This window comes from Nyctibius grandis, chromosome 7 (genome assembly GCF_013368605.1).
Source record: "Nyctibius grandis isolate bNycGra1 chromosome 7, bNycGra1.pri, whole genome shotgun sequence".
Lineage (NCBI taxonomy): Eukaryota > Metazoa > Chordata > Aves > Nyctibiiformes > Nyctibiidae > Nyctibius > Nyctibius grandis.
In genome coordinates this window covers 6979631-7003420 of record NC_090664.1, presented here as the reverse complement: position 1 = coordinate 7003420, position 23790 = coordinate 6979631, and the positions used below count along the sequence as shown (strand labels likewise).

The following is a 23790-nucleotide window of genomic DNA, read 5'->3' as shown; positions in this document are numbered from 1 at the left end:
TCATGTGAACCTGGCTAGAAGGAACTTGCTTGATTTAATGAAGAGTTCATGTTAAGATAAACTTAAAAAAATACACAAATTTATATGAATCTGTAGACACATGTGGCTATGTTGTGGCTAATCAGAAATGTGCTTGTTATGAAAATGTGTGTTTATTAACCAGCAACCATGCTCAAAAAGTTAATTTAGAATCCTTTCACATCAAAATCTCCAACCCAGGGGAATATCAGCTTTGTGAACCAAGACAGCATTGGCAAAACATTTATTGTAGCATTACAACACATTACGAACATTAAGTTTGCTTGAAAATCCAAGGCTCCAAAGTGAGGCTGGGCATATTAAATGGACAGGCAGGAAGGAAAAAAGGCTGCTGAGGGTGTACTTTCAAATTACATTTGATCCAATTTAACTGCAAACTCCTGCAGAAAGAGCGATCCCACCTCCCATTCTCCTCTCCTAGTTGGATCTAGTGACTACATAGCTGCTAAAATTAAACTCTTCCTAATGGCTTCATGCCCACGGACTGATCCAACTCACTCTGCAGTCTCTCCACACCACAACTGACCCACAAGCAGCAGCAAGAACACACAAATGCATGTTCAAGGGCAGAGGAAGAGCATGCCCATCATTTCTGAGGGCAACCTGCAATGAGGTTGGGTTAGGCTTAATGGCATACCGCGCCCTGAACGGCCTGGAAGAAATAAATCCAGGCACACACTGAGCAAGTTGCCTTTGTTTGGAAGTCCTTAATCTGCGCTGCCAGAAATCAGGGCAGAAAAGGCGCCAGCATCAACACTTTGCTCTCACCTATTGCTATCACAGCCTGGGGCCTCACACTGAGTGACCTGCAAAAGGAGCAGGGGTAGAATATAGCAAAGGAGAGAAATTATTAATAGAGTACATGTTATCAGGAATGAGAAGCTACTTCTTAATTACACTTCATGATAAGAAACGGGATTATGTCAACACAACTGGAAAGGCTTGAAGACATAAGGAAATGGGAAAGAAGAAAGAAGTCAGAAATAGGTTTCTGTGTTGTTCAGGGCACGAGTATCGAAAGCCTTTTATAAACCATACGGGGAAGAAGAAAATGCAACAGGAAGGAAAGTAAAGCAACGTTAATGAGATTGGGGTGCAAGTTGCGTGGACATGGACTAAACACACATCAAGGACAATCCGCTACAAAAGGCTTCAGCTCCTTAGCATTAGCACAGGTGCCGGTTGGGTCCAGAGGAGCAATGGATGCCACACGGCACCCACCCATTGGAAGAGACCAGCAGTGCCACCAGCCCCACTGGCATTTGCAGAGAAATGGCTCAGGAGGAAACCGCACTGACCTGAGAAGCCATCATCATCAATGTCACCGAGGGCAGCCATGCTCTCCCCAAAGTGCGCGTTGTAGGCGCTGTCGCCATCCAGGACGAGCTGCTCTTCCAGCACTCCCTAGCAAGCAGGAAATAAAACAGGGTCAGGGAAATGGTCTGAGCCCTGGACGAGGCGAGCCTTCCCCGCGGGCGCCACCCACACGCTCTGGGAAGCACCTGGTGCAGGACTGCAGCCTGACTCTCACCCTCAATGCACATGGATCACCTGGGTGCTAGAAATCTAATTTATTTGGATTTTTAACCTTCTGTCTTTTAGTTTTAAGGGGAGGAAAAAAAAGGAGCACGAGTGATATAGCTAAAATGCTAAATTGACTAAACAATAACTCCGTGATGTAACTAAATGCAGTCACAGGGCTTGCTGAGCCCATGAATATTTCCAGATGCCTAAAATGTTAACAGCCCAGAGCTTGCTCTACTGGCAGATGACATCCGAGGAGTGAAATCCTCAGTCCAGGCTTATTCAGCTAAACTCCAGTGAGTTAAGGAGAATTTTTCCCCAAAGCAAAAAGCATTTGGGAAATTGGACTTGAAAACTTTTTAAGTATTGGACAGAAGGATTAAAGCAAAGTACCCAAAAAGCCTTCTGAAATGAAGAATAAGGAAAGAGATTTAATGAAACAGAGACAGAGGAAAGTTCAGAATAAAGTAGCTTTGTACTCCTATGCCATGAGAAGCCTTATATGGATCTGGTATTTCTTGCCCACCCACTTTCTGGTCAGATACATAAGCTTTAGTTTCTTGCAGTCTTCCCTCAAGGGAAAAGGAACATTTCCACAAGAAAACAAAATTTAGTTATGCAATCCAACTCTGTACCCACCTCAAGGGTTGTTTTGTTTTGTTTTTGCTTCCTTTGTGAATGAGAATAAACTGCCCTCTGGAACATGTAATAAAATCTTTCTGTTGGCTGCGGGGAGTTGCTGACTTTAAGAAAATCCCACATAATGAAATTGAAACACAACAGAGAGGAGACAGGCAGGCCTGTATGTGTGACTCGTTTCTTTATAGTCCTCACAGGAAAGGGCAAAATATAAGTGTATTAAATCTAGCATCACTATGCATTGTATTATAATGCAGTTTTCTCTGATACACTGCAATGACCTCTTAAGCAATGGTGCTTGCAGAATGAAACAGAGTTTAAAATGACCAAACCTCAAAATAAAACCCACAATCCTGCAAGCCATTGCTCCTGCAAGTAATTCTTGCTGCAGGAGTATAAGAAATTCCTACTAGCTTCTTGACTGTTTTATAAAAGATAAAAATGAACTCATGTATGCTCTCACTGTGAGCAGGAAACTTTAGATATTATCTGCTTGGCATTCTGGACCCTATCCTGAGGACCCAGCAGCAACACTGCAATATAAGAAGTGGGACAGCCTGTGGATCAAACTGAAAAAGTTAAGCTCTGAAGTCTCCCAAATGCTGCCTACAGGACTTGTGGTGAATGTTAAGTCTAGCATAAACAAACTCCATACATGGAAGTTCACAAAATACTGATGAAAACAAATCAATTTAATTTTAATCCATAACAACTCCTACTTTGAGACAGAAGGTTTGGGACCTAAATATTAAATACATAATAACAGGTAAACAATCATTGTTTTCCTACAAATACAACATAAGAATGATCTTGTTTTGCTAACGCAAGAAAGTTTAGACTTTTCCATGACTGCCGTTGGGTCATGCGAAATCCAACAGTACCAACTGATAAGAACTTCCCACTAAAGGCTATACATAGGACATAATGTAAAGATAAAGTGATTCAATCTCTGGCTTCTTTTTCACAAGGACTCCTAAATCCCCAGACATTTTTGTTCTGATGTGTAGGTCCCAGTGACCACCCAAAACACAAAGGAAAACCCAGTCAAAGCTGCTGACTCTTACTTGGTTTTGGCATCAAATTCATGTAAAACCACAAATACCACCAAGTTTCAACATAAAACCAGAAACTTTCCCAGGCCTCCTCGAAAGATCCACAGCTCTGTGATGAATGTGGGCTGGTGTCTGGGAAACCACGATACCAGATGAGTTTTCCGTGACTTCATGCCCTGCTAGAGACATCCAGAGCCCCGCTATTTGAGACATTGAGTTTCACCATGCAGTGCCCGAAGGACATTAGCGCTACCCTGCCCGGACCCACGCCCTCATCCCTTAACAAGTCATCTCTTGTACATACTCACGTTTCCTCTGTTGATATAGACTGTGACTTGACCTTCATCTCTGATCTCAGAAAACATAGGTGCTCCGACCAGCAGGTCTGACAACCCGTCGGAGTTCAAATCAACTGCACATAAGGAGGAGCCAAAGTAAGAGCCCATCTGTAACCAAGCCGAGTCACAACAAAGCATTCAGTATCTGCCCACACACATGAGGAAATCATTTAGGTGTGTTGTTTTTTTGGGGGTTTTTTTGATTGTTTGGGTATTTTTGGTTTTGTTTTTTAATTTCAAATGATGACTTGCTGCTTTATCACTCACAAGCACTCCTACAGAGAAAGCTTAGGGGATAATTCTGGCAGGAATTAAACGCTTTACTGTAAGAGTGCATCAGCTTGGATGTTTTACCAACAGAATAAAATTTATACCCTGGGACATGCTTAAGTAAGACACTTTCTTAGCTTTCTTAGGCTAGTTTTCACTTGTCAAATGCTTAAAACCAGGAAGAGGTGAAATAAATTTCCTAAACCAAGACCTGGCTAGTGATTATTCATGCCCAGTGCCAGACTTCTTAAAGAGACTTGAAGTTGGGTAACACAGATCTTCTGGGGATACCTTAAAGAAATAAAGAAGAGAAAAAGAAAAATAGGCAAGGGGTAGGATACCCACAAAAAGAGGTATCTAAAATTACCTCTTGATTGTGGACTATCTTCCCCTGCTCTATTTGTATCTACTTCTATCAGTCACCTTCAAATAGCAGTACTGGTTGTGGGTTTTGATCAGATCCTTTCCTCTCATGTACAGGCAGGTGAGTTGACACAGAAAGACTACTTTCAATAAAAGCTTTTCAGCTCATACACAAAAAACCTAAGCTGCTTTCAATCTTCAGTTATTATTGCTTGATAAAACTTAATTGTTTTAATTTAAGAACTATATTAATTTCATTATGTAATTTTTTATATGGGTTAACATTAAATGCTAACAGTCTCCCAACCAGCACCCACATTACGAATTTCAAAACACATTTAAACACAAAAAGGAAACCAAAAGCAAGAATGATATTCCACCCTTATTTCATCCACTGCTGCTAAGGTACCACAAGGCACACTCTCTGAGACCAACTACAAATCATAGTCTCAAAATCAAAAGCAGGAAAATTGGAAAGATACCACTTCTTATTTGAAGTTGAGGGCTGTTTACATAGTAGGAAAAATTGAGGTTACAGAAATAATTATTTAGGTTAAAAAGAATGAATCACATTTCTTGCATGCTTTTACATTCCTCATGGCAGATCCCTGACCCACTGCCTTCCACGCCTGCTAAGTTTAGATACACGAGCCAGAGCTACCAGGCATGCTAGGAGATGGGCAACAGCAACTCTATTCTATGCAGTCCATAAGATTTAAAAGCTACTAAATATATATAGTGGGGTGAGTTAAGGATAGAGTTTCAGTTTGCAATTCAGATTTTTGTGTTTGTGTGGGTTTAAGGTCAGACCTCAAACATCATTTGATTCCAGTTATCTTGTAGCTTAAGTTCCCTTGTGGATTTTTTATTTGTTTATTTTTTTTAATCCACTAAGGTTTTAAAACAAATTTCTCATGGGTAAGGAGCGAAAGTTATGAAAAGCATTTCACTATGTATTCAGGCAGTTTTCAGGGAAAGGCTATTATTTACTTAACTGCAACATGGTACTTCTGCAGCGTGGGTGAGTTCATGGTACTGTGAGAACCTGAAGTTTGTGCACTTAACATTTGTAACAAGGCACTGCATTTTCTTTTTTCTTGTCTGCATTTGATTTCCTAGTTCAGCCTCCAGCAATAAAAAAAAAAGAGAAGGAAGAAACTGGCCTGCTTTTAACGTCTGTCTTACAAGAATGTCAGAGCAATGAACTGACATTCATTAAACAACATTTAACGGTTGGACTCGATGATCCCTGAGGTCTCTTCCAACCTGGTTGATTCTGTGATTCTGTGAACTTTCACACCACTGGGAAGGAAATGAGCAGCATTTTGTGAGAGCTCATTTCCAGGCAGTGCTCATTGCTGAGCACGTCTGGTTATATTTCAATCACAAAGCAAAGAAACGGTGATTTAGGACAGCCTTCTCTTTAAAATAAAATTCTCATTTGGATTTTAGAGAATTTGTAGAAGACAGGTGCTCATGGGGAAGGAGGAGATGACAGCCTAGAAGTGCTTGAAAGATGTAAATACTTGATTAGTTAAGTTACACATAGAATAACGCAATTAAATTGAAAAAGGAAAGTTTTTGGCTGAAACCTGGAAACTTCCTGATAGCTGCTTATTAGGCTGAGGAATAGTTCTCCAGAAGCACATCCTTAGGGATGAAGAAACAGGGAAAGAAATGAACAGGAAGCAATCAAAACCAGGAGATGCCCTGGATAAACTGGGGGGTCTTTTCCTTTCAGGATGTCTGCAATTCTGCTAGTGCAGAGACAGACAAATTTTGGAGAGGCCCTAAAATACAAGTCACACCATCCACCTACACATCTTTGCAGTTTTCCCCTATTCCAGGCATGTTTTCCAAAACTGCAATTGTGTTTTGTTGGGAAAAAATAACAAAACATGATAACACTCCCAATTGGATGATACAGTCAAACACTTTAGATCCTTCTGAGGGTGGCAGATCTTCCTAGAGCCAGAAGCCACCAGTAACCTTTTTCTTCTGTACGTCCTCTCCTTCCAGGAGAACACAGGCAACCATAGGTAAGGGGTATCGTTTCCTTGCATTATTCCCAAATAAGACATCTTTTTGTTGTTACCTATAGTTAGACATACTGTCCAGTTCACTTCCCCTGCGACACGTCTCCGGCAAGCCCCCAGGGAAAAACACAAGCTGTTCTCCACTCAAACACAACATTGCACGGGGGGAGCTGGACTGCAGTAGCATTCACTGAATTTCATGAGGGTGGTTATCAGCTCTGAGACAGCAGTCCTAAGAGCAAAATGCAGGACTGATTCATGGCAGGAAGGGGGAAATCATCATCTCTTGAGGCAATGAAGCTGCTCATTCCCAAAACAGCATAACTAATATCACCCCTGTCACAGCAGGACACAGAAAAATAGATTGGGGCTTTGTGTATTAAACTAAGCTCCAGGCTGGCCACATCTCCCAGTAACATCTGCTAAAAGGAAATCTCTGTGTCTAGGCTCACCTGGCGCCCCACGTCCCACATCTCAGAAGGCAACAGCAGCAGCTGCTGCTACGGCTAAAGAGAAGCACTAATACAATTTTCAGCAAGACCTTTAATTTCAGTTACATGGGCATTGAGCAGACGTTGCAGTCATGACTGCTATAGGAGAAAGGGTGTATGGCTGGTCTGTACAATAGGTTTAGCTCTTCTGAGAGGACGAGGAAAAAACAGAATTTGCTTGACAACTCATGAAGCAGCGGAATGAAAGTGATGCTCTGAGATGAGCCTGCCATTATTTCCCTCTTCTCTACCCCTTAAAAGGAAACACATGTACATAAAAGCTCACCTTTTTTCCTGAAGCCTGAAAAATCTTTATTAGAGAGCCTGATCGTCTGTCTGTTCTGAAAATATAAACCTGAAAAGTGAAAAAAAGAAAAAAGTTAACCAATATTAACTACGAAGGACATAGTGGTACAGCATTGGTGTTTTCTCGGTATTTCTAAATCATGACCCTGGCCATGGCTATTGCCAAGATCCAATTTCAAGACCACTTTATTGCTCAGTTTTCTTTTAAAAGACAAAACACAGAGTTCCCCATTTTCCTGATGAATCACAGGCCTCGTATAATGAGAAATGCTTGAATAGTATCTTGTCACCTACTTTTTTGGTGTCCACGTGTGTATGTGCACATGTGAGTATTTAAAAGCACCTGGTAAAGGAACTTTCTAACTCTCAAACAAGTGGCATCTGGAAACTGACTGGGAAGAAGCAGGGCAAAAGGCTGAGAAGGCATAACCCTGCTCCCCTTCCCTTATCCAGCCTTCCCTTCTGAGGGACACATGCCTGCACGTACTGCACTGCAAACTTCATGATGCGTTAGCACAGGTTGGAGCAGAAATCCCAATCAGACCCCCCAAGGCATTTGCACCATTTCTGGCTGAAACAATCTACATCAGAAAACTATTAAAACATAGTCCACTCATTGCTCGTTTCCACAGAAGAAACTGTTTTAACAAGAACTCTCGGGGCTAATAGTAGTGATGCAAGTTCAGTAACAGATCTTGTACCAAAAATTAAGTCCTAAAACACATGGCTTGTAGAAAGAGACTCTCTTTGACAGAAAGGCTGGCTCAGTCAGCATTTGAGACTCCTCCAGCATTTCTCAGGCTCCCTCCCAGCAGGTGCTCATACGGTTTGCAGGACAGAGGATCCCTGACTTCCAAGGCCATGTGGCGGAGCCAAGCACTTGACATAGTTGAATATGTGGTGAGTTATCAATAGGTGGTGAGACAGAGTTCAAAGCTGTTTTCAGCTGAAAACACAGCACAGATTTACTGTGGAGAATTGCTCTAGATACAAAGGATTCCCCAGGTCTTGCAGTGGCATGTTTAGCAGCGAGAGCACATTGCCAGGTGTCATGACTCCAAACCCTGTCTTGCTAATGACACTCCTGGTGACTTTGGAGAAATGACTCAGTCTCATTAAGTGTCTTGGCTTTACCTTCAGTGAAAAGAGTGCAACAATGCTAATCACTTTCTGTCAGAGAAGTGGAAAGGATTAGCTTATTAGAGAGTGTGGAAAGCACAACAGGACTGCTCAGCGTAACGTCCTGTACTCAACACCTCTTACCACCCCTTTGCCATGCGCTCCCGCTACCCACATCCCATGCCAAGGGAGAATAATGGGAGCTTTTGCAACTAGAGCAAGAGTCTAAACTACAGGGCCAGCTGCTTTCTCATGGATCTCATGTTAGCAGCTGTTTTATTCCCCTCCTTGTACAGCAATTAAATCTGTTCCACAGAGAAAACTGGTTGGAAGGAAGGTGCATTGGAGCAGCCGTTACAGAGTACCTGGGATAAGGAAACTATGTCTTTCCCATATAGGTCTTCTCAGTAGCAACTGTGCTGCTACTGTATCCCGTATGTCCTAGTCATGCCAGATCAGGTATATGTGCCAAGTTCATCCTCTACTTTTATTCCATCTTCCCCATTTGTACTGCTACCCCCTGGGACACTGTTACTGGAAGAAATAATCTGCTTAAGCAAAGGGATAATGTTGCTGGTAATGTAGACCTCTCACTCCTTATTGTTACAACTCAGCTAAAACTGATGTAGCAGGAGAGATAGAGGGAGGAAGATGGAAGGGGGCTGCAGGACATCTCTGCTCAAGCACATGGTGGCAGCAGACCCCAAAAGGACCAGATTTTGAAGAAAGAGGGGCAAAAGCAGATCCTTTACATCCCTTCCCTCCCTCTCCCAGTACATCTTTAGGACATCAAACATACATATGCCTACAGGAAAACCATTTTTTTTTTTTTTATTTTTTTGCTTCTCAAGAGCCCATCACCAAGATTTTTAAGTACAGCTGGCAGAAACACAGATTCTAATCCACTGAACATCAGCATATTATGAAGCTTTAAAAGAGACATCAAATTGCCTAGTAAATGGCATTTCATGCTATTAGAGATGCTACCCTGAAGTAAATACTGAAAGTCCACATGTGAAGCATTGTCAAATGCATGAAGAAAAAAAAGCAGAAGACAAACTCTCTTTTCCAAGTTTTTTTCACTTCCAGGCAAAGTTTAAGTGATACCTGTATGTTACAAATCCTGAACAGTAGTGGTGTGAAATAAACGTTGCCAGTGTCATGTTAAAATAACTCTTTTAAGGATTTGGTGGGAGACAGAGGAAAGTGAGGGAGGAGGGATGTGAGGCACCAGGAGGAAGAGGTGGAGAAAATTTGATGACTTCAAACTACCTCACCTCCCCCCTGCACAGTGCTCCAAACCTACCCTGCAGACAAAAATCTCTTGGCTTCTCAAATACGTGGGAACTGCATCAATATTACTTTTTTTGCCCTGTTGCATCCAACCACATTATTGTCTGACAAGAAGTCTCACCTTTCCAATGCCTCCATCCTGGGGAGCTCCTCCTACAATGTCCGTGGTAGTTGGCTGAGAGAAATGACCTGCTGTCACTGCATATCCTGAGTGGGAGATGGGTTGGGGTGGGGAGAGGAAATAAATAAACAAACAAAGCATCACGAAAGGAAACAAGCTGAGAAACACAGTCAGGCAGCTGGATCACGCTCATTGGGTTTCACCCCTCATCCTGGGCTGCACATTGTTAGTGTTCAGCAACTGCTCTGCCCAGGATGCGCCAATATTCATCTCAAGAGCTCACAGAGGTGGGAAACAACAGTATGCCCTCCAATACTCTTCCAAAAGCTGAGAGAAGGAACATGTGTGTGGAGCTTGGCAAGGGACACACAAAGCAGGTACAGGGAGCAGTTCGGTAACCACAAGTCCAGAAAGGGAAGCAGTAAAACAGGAACAGGCATACACAAACAGAGCAAAGAAACCACATCATCGCAGAGAAAGTATCACATCAGACAGTGACAATCCCATATCGACGAGACAGAAACATCCTCCTTTGGCTAAAATCACTGCCCAGGAAGGCTTGGAAAATTATGTGCCTTTCTGGTCACGGGGGAAGGCAGAGGACAGTAGGCAAAGAGGCCAGAGAAGTTAATGGCTTAAAAATATTTTTGTTTAGGCAAGAAGAAAAGTGAGAAGAGAGAACAAAGAAAGAAAGATGAATTTGAAAGAAGGAGATCAAAGATTCAGTGTTATTTGATATACTAAAATGATATATAATAACTAAAGAAGAGTAGAGTGCTTTCCTTCTAAGGCTGTCTTGTACTGGCCTTGCTCTTTTGCTGTAAATTATGAGACTCTTGTCTACATGGTTGTCCTGGTTTCATTGGGATTTGGTTTCAGCTTGTGGCCAGCCATGGTGATCAAGGCCCTCAGCAGTTAAATCCAGGGCAGCTGACCCAGGCTGGCCCACAGGTGTATTCTATATCATTAACATCAAGTTCACGATAAAAGAGAGGGCTTGCTAGGATAAGGGAGGAAGGGGGGGGCTCTTGCTGCTCCCCTTGCCTCTCCTCCCTCTGCCTCATTTTGATTCCTGGAACAACTTGCCAGTTGTTAGATAAGCATAGTTTTGTCTGTTTTGTGTTGTCATTTATATTGATTTCTTCATTACATTAAATCTGTTCAACTTCAGCCTACAGGTCTTCCTCCTTTTCCCAATTCCCTTCCTCATTTGGGGAAGGGACATTGGGTGATAGAAAAACTGTTTATTGTTTAGCCCCAGGTGCGGGCTAAACGTGGACAATGATAAACATTATAAATCAGGTCTATCAGTGGGAAAACTTATTTATGTCCTTAAATATGTATATATACACAGTCATTTAGCTATCACCAAGTAGCATCTTCCAAGTGGTATTTTTTTAAAGACTAAAGGTTATGGGGAAAAAGAGAGATCAGTGCAAGTCTTTAGTCAAACAATATCAAACTATCAACTGTTTGAAATGTATTCTAGGTCTCAACAGCCTTAGGCACTGGGGATTAGGTGGAAGCCTTTAAATTAAGTTTATTTGGGACATTAGCTGGTTTTACAGCAAGTAGAACCAACCAAGTTAAAGATGTACTCAAACCTATAGCCAATCCTTTCACAATCTCCTTCTGTTGTCAATGACTTACAAATTTATTTCACCAAAAATAGCACCACGTATCTGCAATATACATTCTGTGATTATGTACTGTACCCATTTTAAAGACAGGCATAAGCAGACACGCAGCCTAACCAATGACAAATAATTTGTCCGTCATGGGGCAAAAGCAGGAATGTCAGAGGCCCAGTACCATCCAACCTGCTTTTCAGTCAAAATGCATTTTCTATAGTAGTCAAAAAAATATAGCAAAGTTTTTTTAAAACAAACAAACAAAAATGGAATATTCTGGCTGCTGCTTTGCTTATATTTCTTTCCACGTAGGTAACCCTTTAATTCAGACAATCTTCATTTCACATTTTTCAAAACATACTCTACACCACCAAAAATAATCAGTATCAACTTTATAGCACCAAAACCTTGAAATATGTTGTTGGACTAATCCATTCTCACAGTGAACACCAGAGAGCTGCTTACCAAGGTACGTGTACCGCCTGGCTATCACAGCATCATCGTTCAGCTTGTAATATGTGTTGTCAGTGAGATTCAGTACTTTGACAGTCCCTGTCCAATAATAAGATCCTGGTGCCCCCATGATGACCAGCTCCTACAACAGGAAAAACAGAAGGGTGTGGGGGAAAGGATGGGGTAAAAAAATAAATAACAGTCAAAACTGGACAAAAATTCATGCTTCACACAGTAATGGAAAAGGGACAGGATATTAACCTAAAAACACCAATTATAAGCACATCTATAACAATCTCCATTCTGTGTGCATGAAGAGAATATCCTTCTTCCCAAACATGGAAGTCACTGCACACACCCTAGAGACACGTGGTTTCCTTTTTTACAGCCCACTTCTGCTCAGCTGTTCTGCTGCTTCAATAAAAGACCTTCCTCAGCCTTACTAACCATCAAACTTACCCCTGCTAACACAGTCCTCCCAAAAATCTCTCTCTACCTGCTGTCTTTCCCAAACATCTTCCAGAAGACTTCATCAAGTGACAGAAGCACCCTGGCCCACCCAGACCCACCGCTCAGCTACAAACTGTGCCTCAATGCTGCCTGACATGCTATACCAACCATTCATGAAGGATACAGCACAAAGGATTCTGATTTTACAACTATGAAGCTAAAGAGCGGCCGTGCACTCAACAAGCAAGGTGTGCATTATGTCATGGTTGGAATGTTTTGCCTTGCTCTGTCCTCAGATACACTCTGCTCTTCAAGAGACAACCTGGCCGTAGTTTATTACAGACACCCAGAATGATTCGGAATTTTAAAAGACTAGAAATCAGGCAACGTTTGATCCAGCATCCAAAGGTAGATGCTCATGGTTAATGCTTTTGAATTAAAATCAAAAGTACATTTGCATGCAAGAGAGATTGCAAAACCATTGCCCCAAAGCATCCAGCATCCCTGTGGGGAAACCCTACTTCTGGCTGTGGTTTTAAATACCTCCAGCAAGGGACCCAATTAAGCCTGGGAAGTAATAAGCCTAGGTAATTCCTCCATCCCTGGAGGAGACACGAGGACAGCTGCTTTGCCTCACATCTCCATTCTGTGCAAGGCCACGGGTGAACTCCGTCCTCGTGGGAAACGCTCCCATGCCTGGGACCCCTTTGGGTGACCAGTTCCAGACAGGGGGAGATGTTAAACAAGGGTTTTTCCTAATAAGACCACAGGGACAGGACTGCAAACCCAACCAAACAGCAGGACGTGCTTGGCAACAGCTTTTTGACTTGGGAGGGACCGTGCCCTTGAGGTCAAGAGATCATTTACCAGCAGGAACGACTACCATCAGCAGTGCTGAATATATGGTAGGGGCTTGCCTGTTTGACCCAAAAAGCCATTTATCTGCATTTCCTGCTCAGTGAGCTGCCATCATGCTGAAGCAATGAAAGTTCAAAGATATCTTTTGAACTAGGGTAGCAAAGGAGGATTTAAAGTATGGGAACAGAAACAGGCTGTAGAGAGCAGTCAAGCCAGGAAACAGCTGCTGCTGGCTGAACATCTAGTTATCAGACAGTGCCACTGCGGCAATGTCACCAGCCACCCCAGTTTACTCGGAAATCACCTTCTGCTATTTCAGTGAGGACATTTTTATTCTGCTTATATCAGCCTGGACAATAAATTCTGCAAACCAGTGCATACATAATTACAAGCAACCCCAACCCTGAAGCATTACAAAAAACACCAATACACACATAAGGGAACAAATTCATCCTCGACATAATTAAAATATGGCTGATTGATATGACCTCTGTCCAGGAAAGAATATGGTCTGGCATTTAAAAGAGCTCTGGAGCATATATTTTACCATGGTACTTTTTCTCCATCTTTTTGAAATAAAGAACTGAAGCAGAACAAAAAAAAAAAAAGAAAGTGTCTATCTTACATATGTATATGTATGTGCATGTGCATTTATATATTCACATAGAGACATATACCCACATGTACACATACATAAACAAAGCCGTTCAGGAAGGACTGTTTTAAATCATGACTTAAACAGTTAACGTTAGACATAGAGATATGTCTATGCAAGTTTTGGGAGGTACATGATAAAAATATTCCCTAAGGACATTTCCCAGAGTCAATTCATTCATTCTCGTCCGCAGCCCTTGCACATACATCTACATACCCTGGGCAGGCACTGTGCAAGATGCAGGTGCCTGGGAGGCAGGACAAGGCAGGAGGGTGTTTGCTGGCAGGAAGGGACCCTGCTCAGTGTTCAGCCCCTGTCCAAGCCATGCTCGGGGCTCCCCTCCTGGGTCACACGGCAGGACAGTTGCTCACCAAACCCATCCTTTCCATGCATACACTCTTGCTTACCTCGGTGAAGAAGCCTGCGATCCCCGCCTGGCACGAGCCGTGCTCCTCCCCATACTTCTTCTTGTACTCTGGATGGGAGAAGGGAACAAAACAAATCACTGTCATCCCTGGCATGGCACATGCTCTCCACGTGAGCCATCTGCATTGATGCATGTGCAGCCTCAAGGGACACCAGCATGCAGAGCTCTCGGGTTTTACTGATGGATCTGCTACCGATGTGCTCCATGGCAGCATCCTCTCCCATGTCAGGGGGAAAGTAAGGGGCCTGAAACCAAGAGGGGACATCCAGCACGCTCCCTTGGGAGCTGCTAAGTGAGCAGTATCACAGTAATATGATAACAGCAGCAGCATCACCCTGGTAAAGGTGCATTGGCAGATGCACCTGCCTCCGGCAGCCAGATCTGTGCAGCTGGGAAGGAGGGGACCGAAAAGCGATGCCCATGCCTGCATGCCACCAGCCCTGCACCAGGAGGTTTAATCCCCAGGCCTGTCACTACCTTAGAGAAATAAGTGATTCCTCCCTACAATGACAGTCACCAAAGCCCCTGTAAGCATTGCTGGTGGAGGGATGCTTCAGGACACCGGCCCCAGGAAAGGGGCGGTGAGTGAGGTGAGGGCGCTGCATTGCAGAGTGATCAGACAACAGTCTCATTTGGGGGACGCTCTGGTCTGCCGCTTTTCACGGCCACCTGATCACAGCTCCCAGTTCACAGGGGACCCAACCAGCATCCCTAGAGTTTTTGTTTCTGTATTTTGTGTAGCAATTGTTTCCCCTATCAAACCTGAGGAATATTTACTTTATCTTTTTGCAGAAGAGGAAAAAAATATTTTTAGAAATACATTGGGCGGGGGGGGGGGGGGGAGGGGCCGGGAGGAAGAGGAAGAAAGAAGAAAAAAAAAAAGGAAAATAACTTTCTACCCTGCCTTAATTCAAACATTTTGAGTTTAGGAGCATTTGAAACTTAGAGATGGATCAGAAGCTTTGCAGATTTTTTCCAGAGCATTACTTTCAAATACTTACCATACTTATGAGTGCCCAGCTTCAGCACATTGCCACTTCCTGTATATTACAGTAATTCAGGCTCCAAAACCATTCATCATGTAGCCTGATAATTTTGAATTTACTTTTTTTTTTGTTTTTAAGTATGCACCATGACCTCATTGCTAAATGATAAAAACTTCAATAAAGTCAGTGAGCAAATTGCCTCTTTGGAACCAAGCAAGTTCCTTTGAGTTGCATTTTATCTTATTGAAGACCAAAAGGAATTAATTATAAACTGCTGCCTTCTCACAGATTTTTTTCAAAACTGTGTGTGTGTGTCTATATATATATATATATATATATATATATATATATATACACACAGACACACCCCTGCCATTCCACCTTTCTATATTTTATATATAGTCTCTTCCTAATGTTATAAAGATGCTCAGATTTTAAGGAATTTGCTGAGGTCGTACCAGTTGCACAGGGAGAGGTTTAATTGGAGAGACCATGCAGAACAGTGACTTGATCCACAAATTGCAGACCAGGAGGGCCAGAAGCACACTTGGGTTTCCTAGTGGGAATGCACGACAATTCCACTGAGAAATTAAGCCCATATGTGCTCACGGCTATTCAGAAAGTGCTGGGTCTCTGAATCGCTAGTTCTCCACAGATAGTCTCTCACAAAGCCAGGCACTCCTTGCCTGGGAAAAAAGTATTTGTTTATTGATATGAACATTTTCTATTCAGAGAATTGAGGAGATGAGGTTTCTCCTTCTGGCATTTCCTGAAATAATAATGCTGTGCATGTCCTAAAGGCCCTGCCTTCCCTACGGCTGGATTCCCACTCTGGCAAAGGACAAAATGGAGCAAGTTCCACATCCATCCCATTCAGAGGTTTTCACTTCCAGCAAAGATTTTCCCTTTAATGATGTACTGAAGTGTGAACAGAACTTGCCTCTTCCCAATTTTGCACTCGACCTACTGTCATTCCCAAGTGCTTGTAATTCAAAACAAAACACCGCTAGCCACTTGTCCCTGTTTAGACTGCACCCAGGGCTAAACAATAAGCAGTTGTTCTATCATCCAATCTTCCCTCCCCAACAAAGAAAGGGAACTGGGAAAAGAAGTGAGACTCATGGGTTGAAATTTAAACAGATTTAATAAAATAAGAAAATCAATATCAATATTAATACTAACACAAAAGGCACAAAATTATACTTACCCCATATAGTAGTGGTGAAACTCTCCAGGGATGGCAAGCATGGCAGTGGGAAGCCCCCAACCATCCCCAGCAAGCTTTCCAATTTATAGTGAACGTGACATTTATGGTATAGAATACATCTGCAGGCCAGCCTGGGTCAGCTGCCCTGGCTTTTGCTCCTCATAGCTTTAGCACCTGGCTAACTCAAAACTGCTAATGGCCTTGATCACCATACCATAGCTGGCCACAAACTAAACCAAAACGTAACAGAAAAATGACTCTATAATTTTATGCCCGCACAACCAGGACACCACTGTGGCCCTGGAGGTCTGGAAGTATCCTTCTGCCTTACCTGCTAAACTTGGCAGGAGGCTTTTGTAATGCCAGAGCTCGAGGCTTTAGAGACTACCTTCCTAAATCCCACTTTACAGGATGTATATATATTTTTTGATGGAGAGCTAGAGGGGCTTAGGCTGACGCTCAGGCAGCACAAGTGAGCACCGTGCCCTGCCTGAAAAGCCACCCCAGGCCGCACAGCCATGGCCGACCCAGCCTGCCAGCCAGGCCCCCAGCCTGCCGCCAGACACAGCACCCACCAGCCCCTCAGGCACCAAAGGCCACAGTCCCTGCTAGATCTTGTTCATCACGCAGGCCAGGGCATGGCCTCTTAAAAGCCAAATGAGCCCCTCGTCTGGGACACAAGGCGAGAGGACTTCTTACACATGTATTTCTTTTGAGAGCAAGCCTCGATGGCTCTCTGTGTCAGGCTCATAAACAACCGGTGCAAGTGGGGCCTGCTGACAATCTGATGGATTTAAAATGTTGTGCTTCCCTATAAAATTGTATTATGCTTGGCTCACGGTTTCTTTAAGTGTCTCCTTCAAAAAACACACGTCTCAATTTGCTTTAAAATAAAAGAAGAAAAATGCCATTGGATATTTAACTTGCACAGTGAAAGACTTAGGGCAGGTGAATAACGACGTAACTGTGGGCAATGCCTCAGCATGGGGCAGGAGGCAAATAAAACTTGTTTCTTACTTTGGATTTTCAAATTTCTCCTTCTCTTCTTTTATAAACAGGCTTTCCAGAACTTTTTTCACAATTCAGCAACATGTAAAAGCCTGAAACATGATGGTGGCTTCCCCAGCCACTAGAGCTTTGCCATAGACTTGGGTGAGGCCTGAACATCTCCAAACCATCGTCCCATGTAACCCCAGCTACCCAAGAGGCCCCATCCACACGCGCCTGTGGGTGCGAGTGATCCAGTGTTCGCACGAGCTGTCCCGTGAGTTCAGCTGCAAAGAAAAACCAAGGGCACATAAAACCACAGGAGGACAGGAGAAGGAACGGTAGCAGCTTTAGCAATGGAACAAGGCCGCTATTCAAGGGTGGTAGATGGATCTGTAACTTCATGCGTTTGTGTTTAACAAACACGCAAATTTGCTTCGTTTCTTAGGATAAAAAGAGGATTTTCTTCTGATAAAAAAATACGTGCACAAAAATTAAACCGTTTCTCCAACCAAGTCAAAAAAATTATTGCATTCACAGCATTGTTTTGTTATAATATAATTTTGCCTACTTTAAAAAAAAAAAAAAAGAGAGACTAAATTCAGATTAAGTAACTTGAAACAAAAGCCCCAACATCAGAGGACACAACACAGCTGATTTTCATCTGCAATATATGTGTTAGAAAAGGAACAGAAACACACACATTATTGTTTTCATTGTCAGGCAATGAAGAAAGAATTATCCTTTAAATGAACCAAGTTATTATTAATTGCAATGCATAAGAAAGATTTGGTGGTTTAAATGGTTGTACAATAAGCCGAGTTGGTACGTCCACTGAAGCTCAGACTTTCACAGACATTGCTCGTGGATTTCTGTGATGTTCAGTGTTTTTTAAGTTGCTTATATTGCCAGTACTATCTGCTCGAACTAATGGCCCTACATTTCACTTAACTAACTAGTTATTCTTTGGTTGTAACAGTGGATAGGTGGGATTGCAGCATTTCAAGTAAATTTGGAGTTTGGATATAACCAGTACTTCTGTGAACTGAAGAAAAGACATTGAAACATTTTGACTTGAATAAATACCTGACAATACTTTTCATGAAAAAACAGAGCTTACAGAAGAAGAATAAATGGATTCATTACAGTAGTGCAGCATGACACACAGCAATGATGCAAAGCAATGACCGTCCTTCCTTCCTCCCTATAGGTATCAAGCCTCCATCATATCACTACAGGATCTGAGCACATCGCACATATCGATTAACCTGTTTTCCTAACACATTTGAGAGAAAACAGCTTTAGTGATGTTTTGCAAGAGGAAACAGAAGCACGGAGGCCCAAACACCTCAGACACTGAAGCTATTTGAGTGTTTAAAGCTCCACTGACACAGAGCAGAGATCAGCACGACGTTTTGGAGGGATCCAGACAGAGGCAGTCCTGCCCAGGGAACCAGGAGCCCAGCCCAGACAGACTCTGGGCTCCTAGTCTGCAGCACAAAACCACCTCTCCACATCAGCCCACCTAACTCCCATCTGCAGCAGTGTATGCCCCCCTCCATGTTCAGGTGGGTCTCCTTTCCAGCCATGCAATCAGGGTCACAGCCCAGAGCAGCACCCAATGTCCTGGACTGTCATATCCCAGCCCCATAAGACTTCTACCTCCTCCCTAGAGTAGGTCTGCTTCTCCCAAGCTGCAGATAAGCCCAAAAGGCATGAAAACCAAGACTGCTTCTACCCGCCCTCCATTTCAGTGCACAGCAGTGACACTTGTCACTCCTACCACACTGCCATCCATCCATCCATCAATGCAGTGAAACGATCAACCAGCAGGAAACCATGCAGTCACTGTGTCAGCTCACAGCTTTTGCACACCTGAATAGCAACATTTGCATGAGGTTTAAATCTGGCATACAGTGGATTCGGTAGTTTCCGCGTAGCTCCAGGCAATAACTGCTGTCATGAACAGATCCTTTGTTTTTACACTTCTTTATTGTTCTTCCTCGTCTGCCCGAAGACTGCTGTGCACCCCCGATTACACAGACCACAAGCCACTAAACTAACTGCTGCGGCAACAGCTGATAGCAAAGCAGTAAGATGAGGCTGAGTCTGGAAGAGGTGGCTGCCTCTGCGACTTTGAAGACGTGCCATAAATAAACACATAAAGCAAAAAAGATAAGAAGAAGACGGTAGTGTTTGCAGCCATGACGATCTCAGGTTATAAGAGAAATAAGGCTGAGGAAGTAGTAATTGGATAAAAACAATATACATACAAAAAGGATAAGCTATGATGTGTGATGAGTCTGAAGGCAAATGCTCTTCAATTTCTTCTCCTAGCAAACCCCCCTAAAAGTCTCTAAGCAAAATTCAATGCCATAAACACAGCATAAGCTTCACAGTGCAATAAAATCCCGTATCTACCATCTTCACAGATGGAAGCAAAGTCAACAGTTACAGTAAACTATCATTTGCACTGGGAGCCTCTTCCTATCTATCTAACAGTGTTTCACTACACTACAATGAAACAGTAGCAATCTTTCTGACCTAGCATTGTGGTATTGGGTTTGTACCACAAAGCAGGGATGTTTTGATGGCTCCCAGAAAACCAAGTGTGGTCTGGACTCTGTGGGAAATCTTGCTTATCCCTTTGGAGGCGAGGCATGTGAGCATGTGCTGTTCCTCTTTTTTACTAACCAAAGGGTCCATCAGTCTTCCCCACCTCCACCACCAAACTCCTACCACAGAGGAGTACGAAACCATCCCAGCTCCCCCCATCAGCTGGGCTGCTTCTCACAGCAGACATGGCCACCCTTCTTTGCAAAATGAATTCATCGGGGGAATGAACAGGCAGCTCCCTTTTTTTGGAAGGCCATTAAAACTACAGGAAAAATAACCAAGTGAAAGCACTGCCTGGAAGACTGTGGCTCCAAACACCAGCTATACCACAAAGGACATCCAGCTCATATAAACCAGATTAATTCCTAGTCAGAGCGATTGTATTTAACTATTAGGCTTGCTGCTGTTCTCATTAGCTCTGAATCGCTTCCAGACTTCTGTCAGCCCTTTCAGGGAAGCCGGACAAGAATAAGATGGATTGAGACTACAATGTTGTTGCACCACTATCATCCAGTCAGGAAATTTCCATTTCCTCCTTTGTCCTTTAATTATTAAGCCTGCTTTATGTGGACAGAAAACATACCATATGCATTTACATCTGTCCCAAGGTCAGACTCCTCTCCCTTTCTGGCACAAGACTTTTGTTATACAAGCTAATAATCCATCTTGAGGTGCACACACGCACGCAGAGATGGGTGGAGGCTGATGTGCACTCAACTGGCCTGCACCTTTTGCCAGTTAGGCAAGAGCCAGCTCTGGTTGTGGACCATGTAGCCGTGCCAGCCTCTCACGGGGCTTATTGCCTTAGTTGTGCTAATGACAGGGCTTCTGGAAACAAGCATGGGACTGCCTGCACCTGTTCACGCACGGCAAGTCCCAGAGAAGGACGAGACACCACGACCTCAGTGGTCAAAGGCACGTTCCCCAGTGCAGGGCTTGCAGCCATGGATCTGGCAGCCTCCTGGTGATGGCTGCAGAGGCTCTCGGTGTAGCGGCACTCTAGCTGCATTACGCGCTGCATTTATTACCCCATCAGACTCCCAGCTGCTCCCCTTTCGGCTGTTCCTTGGTGTCAGTGGAGAAGAATTTCTTCTGCTGCTTCCAGAAAGTGAAGGAAAAAATGTTACAAGGATGTCTACAATCTTATTTCACAGCAAACCTCAAAAAATTAACCAGTCTGCATAACATACTATGGTTATCTCTCTCTTTGAGCTTGTTTTATTGAAACCTAAAAGATCCAGAAGTAAACAAATGTAGCCATCCCTCGTGATACTTTGTGATTTCATGTCTGATGGAGGGGAAGAAAATCAGTCCCAAACCTCCAATTTTCACTCTAGCATGGAGTGAAATTAAGCCAACGTCGTACTGCACCAGCCCTGCCAACTTTCCACTGGCTGCTCTGCGTGTACTAGGCCCACACATTTCTATTTTCTAGCAATTCCTGGCAAATATCCTGTCAGATTACCAGCAGTTTTACTCCAAAGACATGACGCACAGAAAAACACAAGCCGTTCGTCTCTTCCAGAAACCACCTCCCTGCCACAGCTTCAGGAGGGTCGCCTTTAAGGTGGCACAGGAGCAGCGACACAGGTTCAGAGGGAGCCCTGGCAGTGTGTCCACACATGTGCATTGACCATAAAGTTAATATCAGATTATTTTCAGTGCATTACCTCAGTGTGAGGCCTTATCCTGATTTTGCTGACAGGAACAAGGAAAAAAAAAAAGACAAATACAGACAGTGCTTACAACAGGAAGACTTACGTGGTTTACTCGTATTCTGCTGCAGAGCAGCTGGCATGGTGGGATCAAGAGACTCAAAATCCCTCACGTTTCAAATAATGAGCAATTTCAGGACTGGGAAACGCTCAATGAACGAGTGTGTGCTGTCTCCAGAAGGTGCACGGGTTTGCAGTGGCAGCTCCCCTACCAAAGCCTAGAGGGAGATGAGGAGATGCCTCAGGAGAAAGAGTGGGCATGAAGCGGACCCAGGTCTGTCACAGAGCTGGCTTCATGGGCTGCCGAGCTGGGACACGGTCGCTCGCCAGCAGCAGAGAAAATTGCCCGGACATCCACCGCATTATCCCTCTCCCACTTACTAATGTCAGCGGCAAGCCTGCTGCTGGCTGCCGCCAACTTGGGAAGGGGGGGGGAATGAATAAGAGCAAATAAATAAATAAATTAGAGGTCTTGCCCACAACAAACCCTGGTGCACCTTGTCCTCTGAACCCCCACACCTCCTCAGGCTCCTACGGGCGAGAGGGGAAATACGATGCCCAGGACAGACAGGAGAAACCAAGGTGGTGTTTCCCCCTAAGCATTTCTCTGAAGGCCAAGAAATCTTAAGAGATACCCTACCTTCTTCCTAAAAACACACTCAAGCCTCTAGTTTAGTTAATTGCTCTTGGCCAAGGAGACAATGTCTTCTGAAATCTTTAGGAAAGGAAACACGATACAAGAGTCTCAAATGCACAAGACTGCTGCAAAATTAAAACGCTGACACTTGAGATTTGGAGCAGAATCAACAGGCGCAGCCACCCACTGCTCAGAGCTGGAGCCCTCCCTCTCCATGCCCCCAAACCCAGACCTTCAGAGGATCCAAACAGGGATCAAGACACCTTACAGCACCAGAAACAGTTTAATATAAACGGCTGCAGAAGTTCCCTGAAATGAGCAAGGTGTTAAGCATTCCTTTCCCCACCCCCCTCTAGTCCTCTGATAAATCAAAACACAAAAATGAAAATATTTCCTTAAGATGGGCAAATTGGTTCCCAACTGCAATGTAATTCAGGATTTTTACTCTGTGCTGCAGCGAAGCATGAAAGGCCAAGCTCAGATCAATACCTAGTGATTATTCACATAAGGGAGAGAGAGCTGCTGCCTCAAAAACACAGCTCTGAAATGTATTATTCCTTTAGTAAAGTGCAACCACACACAGTAAGCCACAAAACCCATTCAGTCATTTTGCTACTGTCCCAACTTCATCCAAAACCCAACCTCCACCCGAGCTGTGCCGCAAGGCATCTGTATGTTACCAAAAAAAAAAAAAAGAATACCAGTAGTGAGGGTTATTGTGGATGGCTTTGGAAATAAAGGGAAAACACAGCAGCTGTAAAATAAGAGCAGCAAGGGAGGGGAGCCCCGCTCCCGGCCCCCACACCCCTTACCTTCATAGCAGGGCAAGAGCTTCCTCCCATTGGGCTGCAGGTTGGGGGGAATGATGTTGCAGAAGCCGTGGGGCAGGATGTACTCTGTCTCGTAGTAGATGTTTTTCCAGCGGTGTGCACATGCCTAAACAGATCATATCACGTGCGTTATTGACCCACAGTCACAGGAGAGCCTTCCGACCATGGCACAGCATGAACAGACAGGACCTCTCAGCAACACCTTCTCCCCACTGCCCTACTGTCCTCCCCTTACACCCTGCTCTTTCTATATCAAGTAGCTTCTCACTATTATCTTATGCAGCTCATGACACTGCCTGACCTGGTAGCTCAGATCTCAGCCTTCATGTGTGCATGACTGGGAAAACAGGTCTCAAAGCAAGACAGAGCCCATGCTGGAGATTTCAAGATCTCTCACTGCGTGTGAATCCTCATGGCCAGTGAAGCTTTTCTAAACTAAAGATGCACTGATAGAACCCAGATGAACCAGAAATAGGGGGGAAATGGGAATAAAGACATTGAGAATTTACATAAGAGGATCAGATCTGATGCTAAGACTCAGAAAGTTACTAAGACCATATTAGAAGGTTATCCCACCAGAGAATGCATGTGTGAATCAAAGGCTTCTCTCACTGGGGAAGGCAACTTTGGTTTTGGTGATGGAAGGGCTGGGCCTTGCTTACTGGTAATGAATTTAAGTGAAAATGACCGAGATTTTGTGGCAACAAGAGTGGCAACATCAGTCAAGGTGCAGATGAGCTGCAGAGA

General features: G+C 43.7%; 1 protein-coding gene across 1 annotated transcript in view; it reads right to left on the bottom strand.

The window, feature by feature from the left end:
- ITGA9 (integrin subunit alpha 9) overlaps positions 1–23790 on the bottom strand; it is a 236129-nt gene that overhangs the window by 196276 nt on the left and 16063 nt on the right. Inside the window, exons 4-10 of the mRNA XM_068405193.1 lie at positions 23026–23149; positions 14046–14113; positions 11688–11817; positions 9592–9677; positions 7039–7107; positions 3563–3700; positions 1338–1443 (exon numbers count right to left, since the gene is read on the bottom strand). Of these exons, the coding sequence (XP_068261294.1) occupies positions 1338–1443; positions 3563–3700; positions 7039–7107; positions 9592–9677; positions 11688–11817; positions 14046–14113; positions 23026–23149 (721 nt within the window). The remainder of the gene's footprint in view (positions 1–1337; positions 1444–3562; positions 3701–7038; positions 7108–9591; positions 9678–11687; positions 11818–14045; positions 14114–23025; positions 23150–23790) is intronic.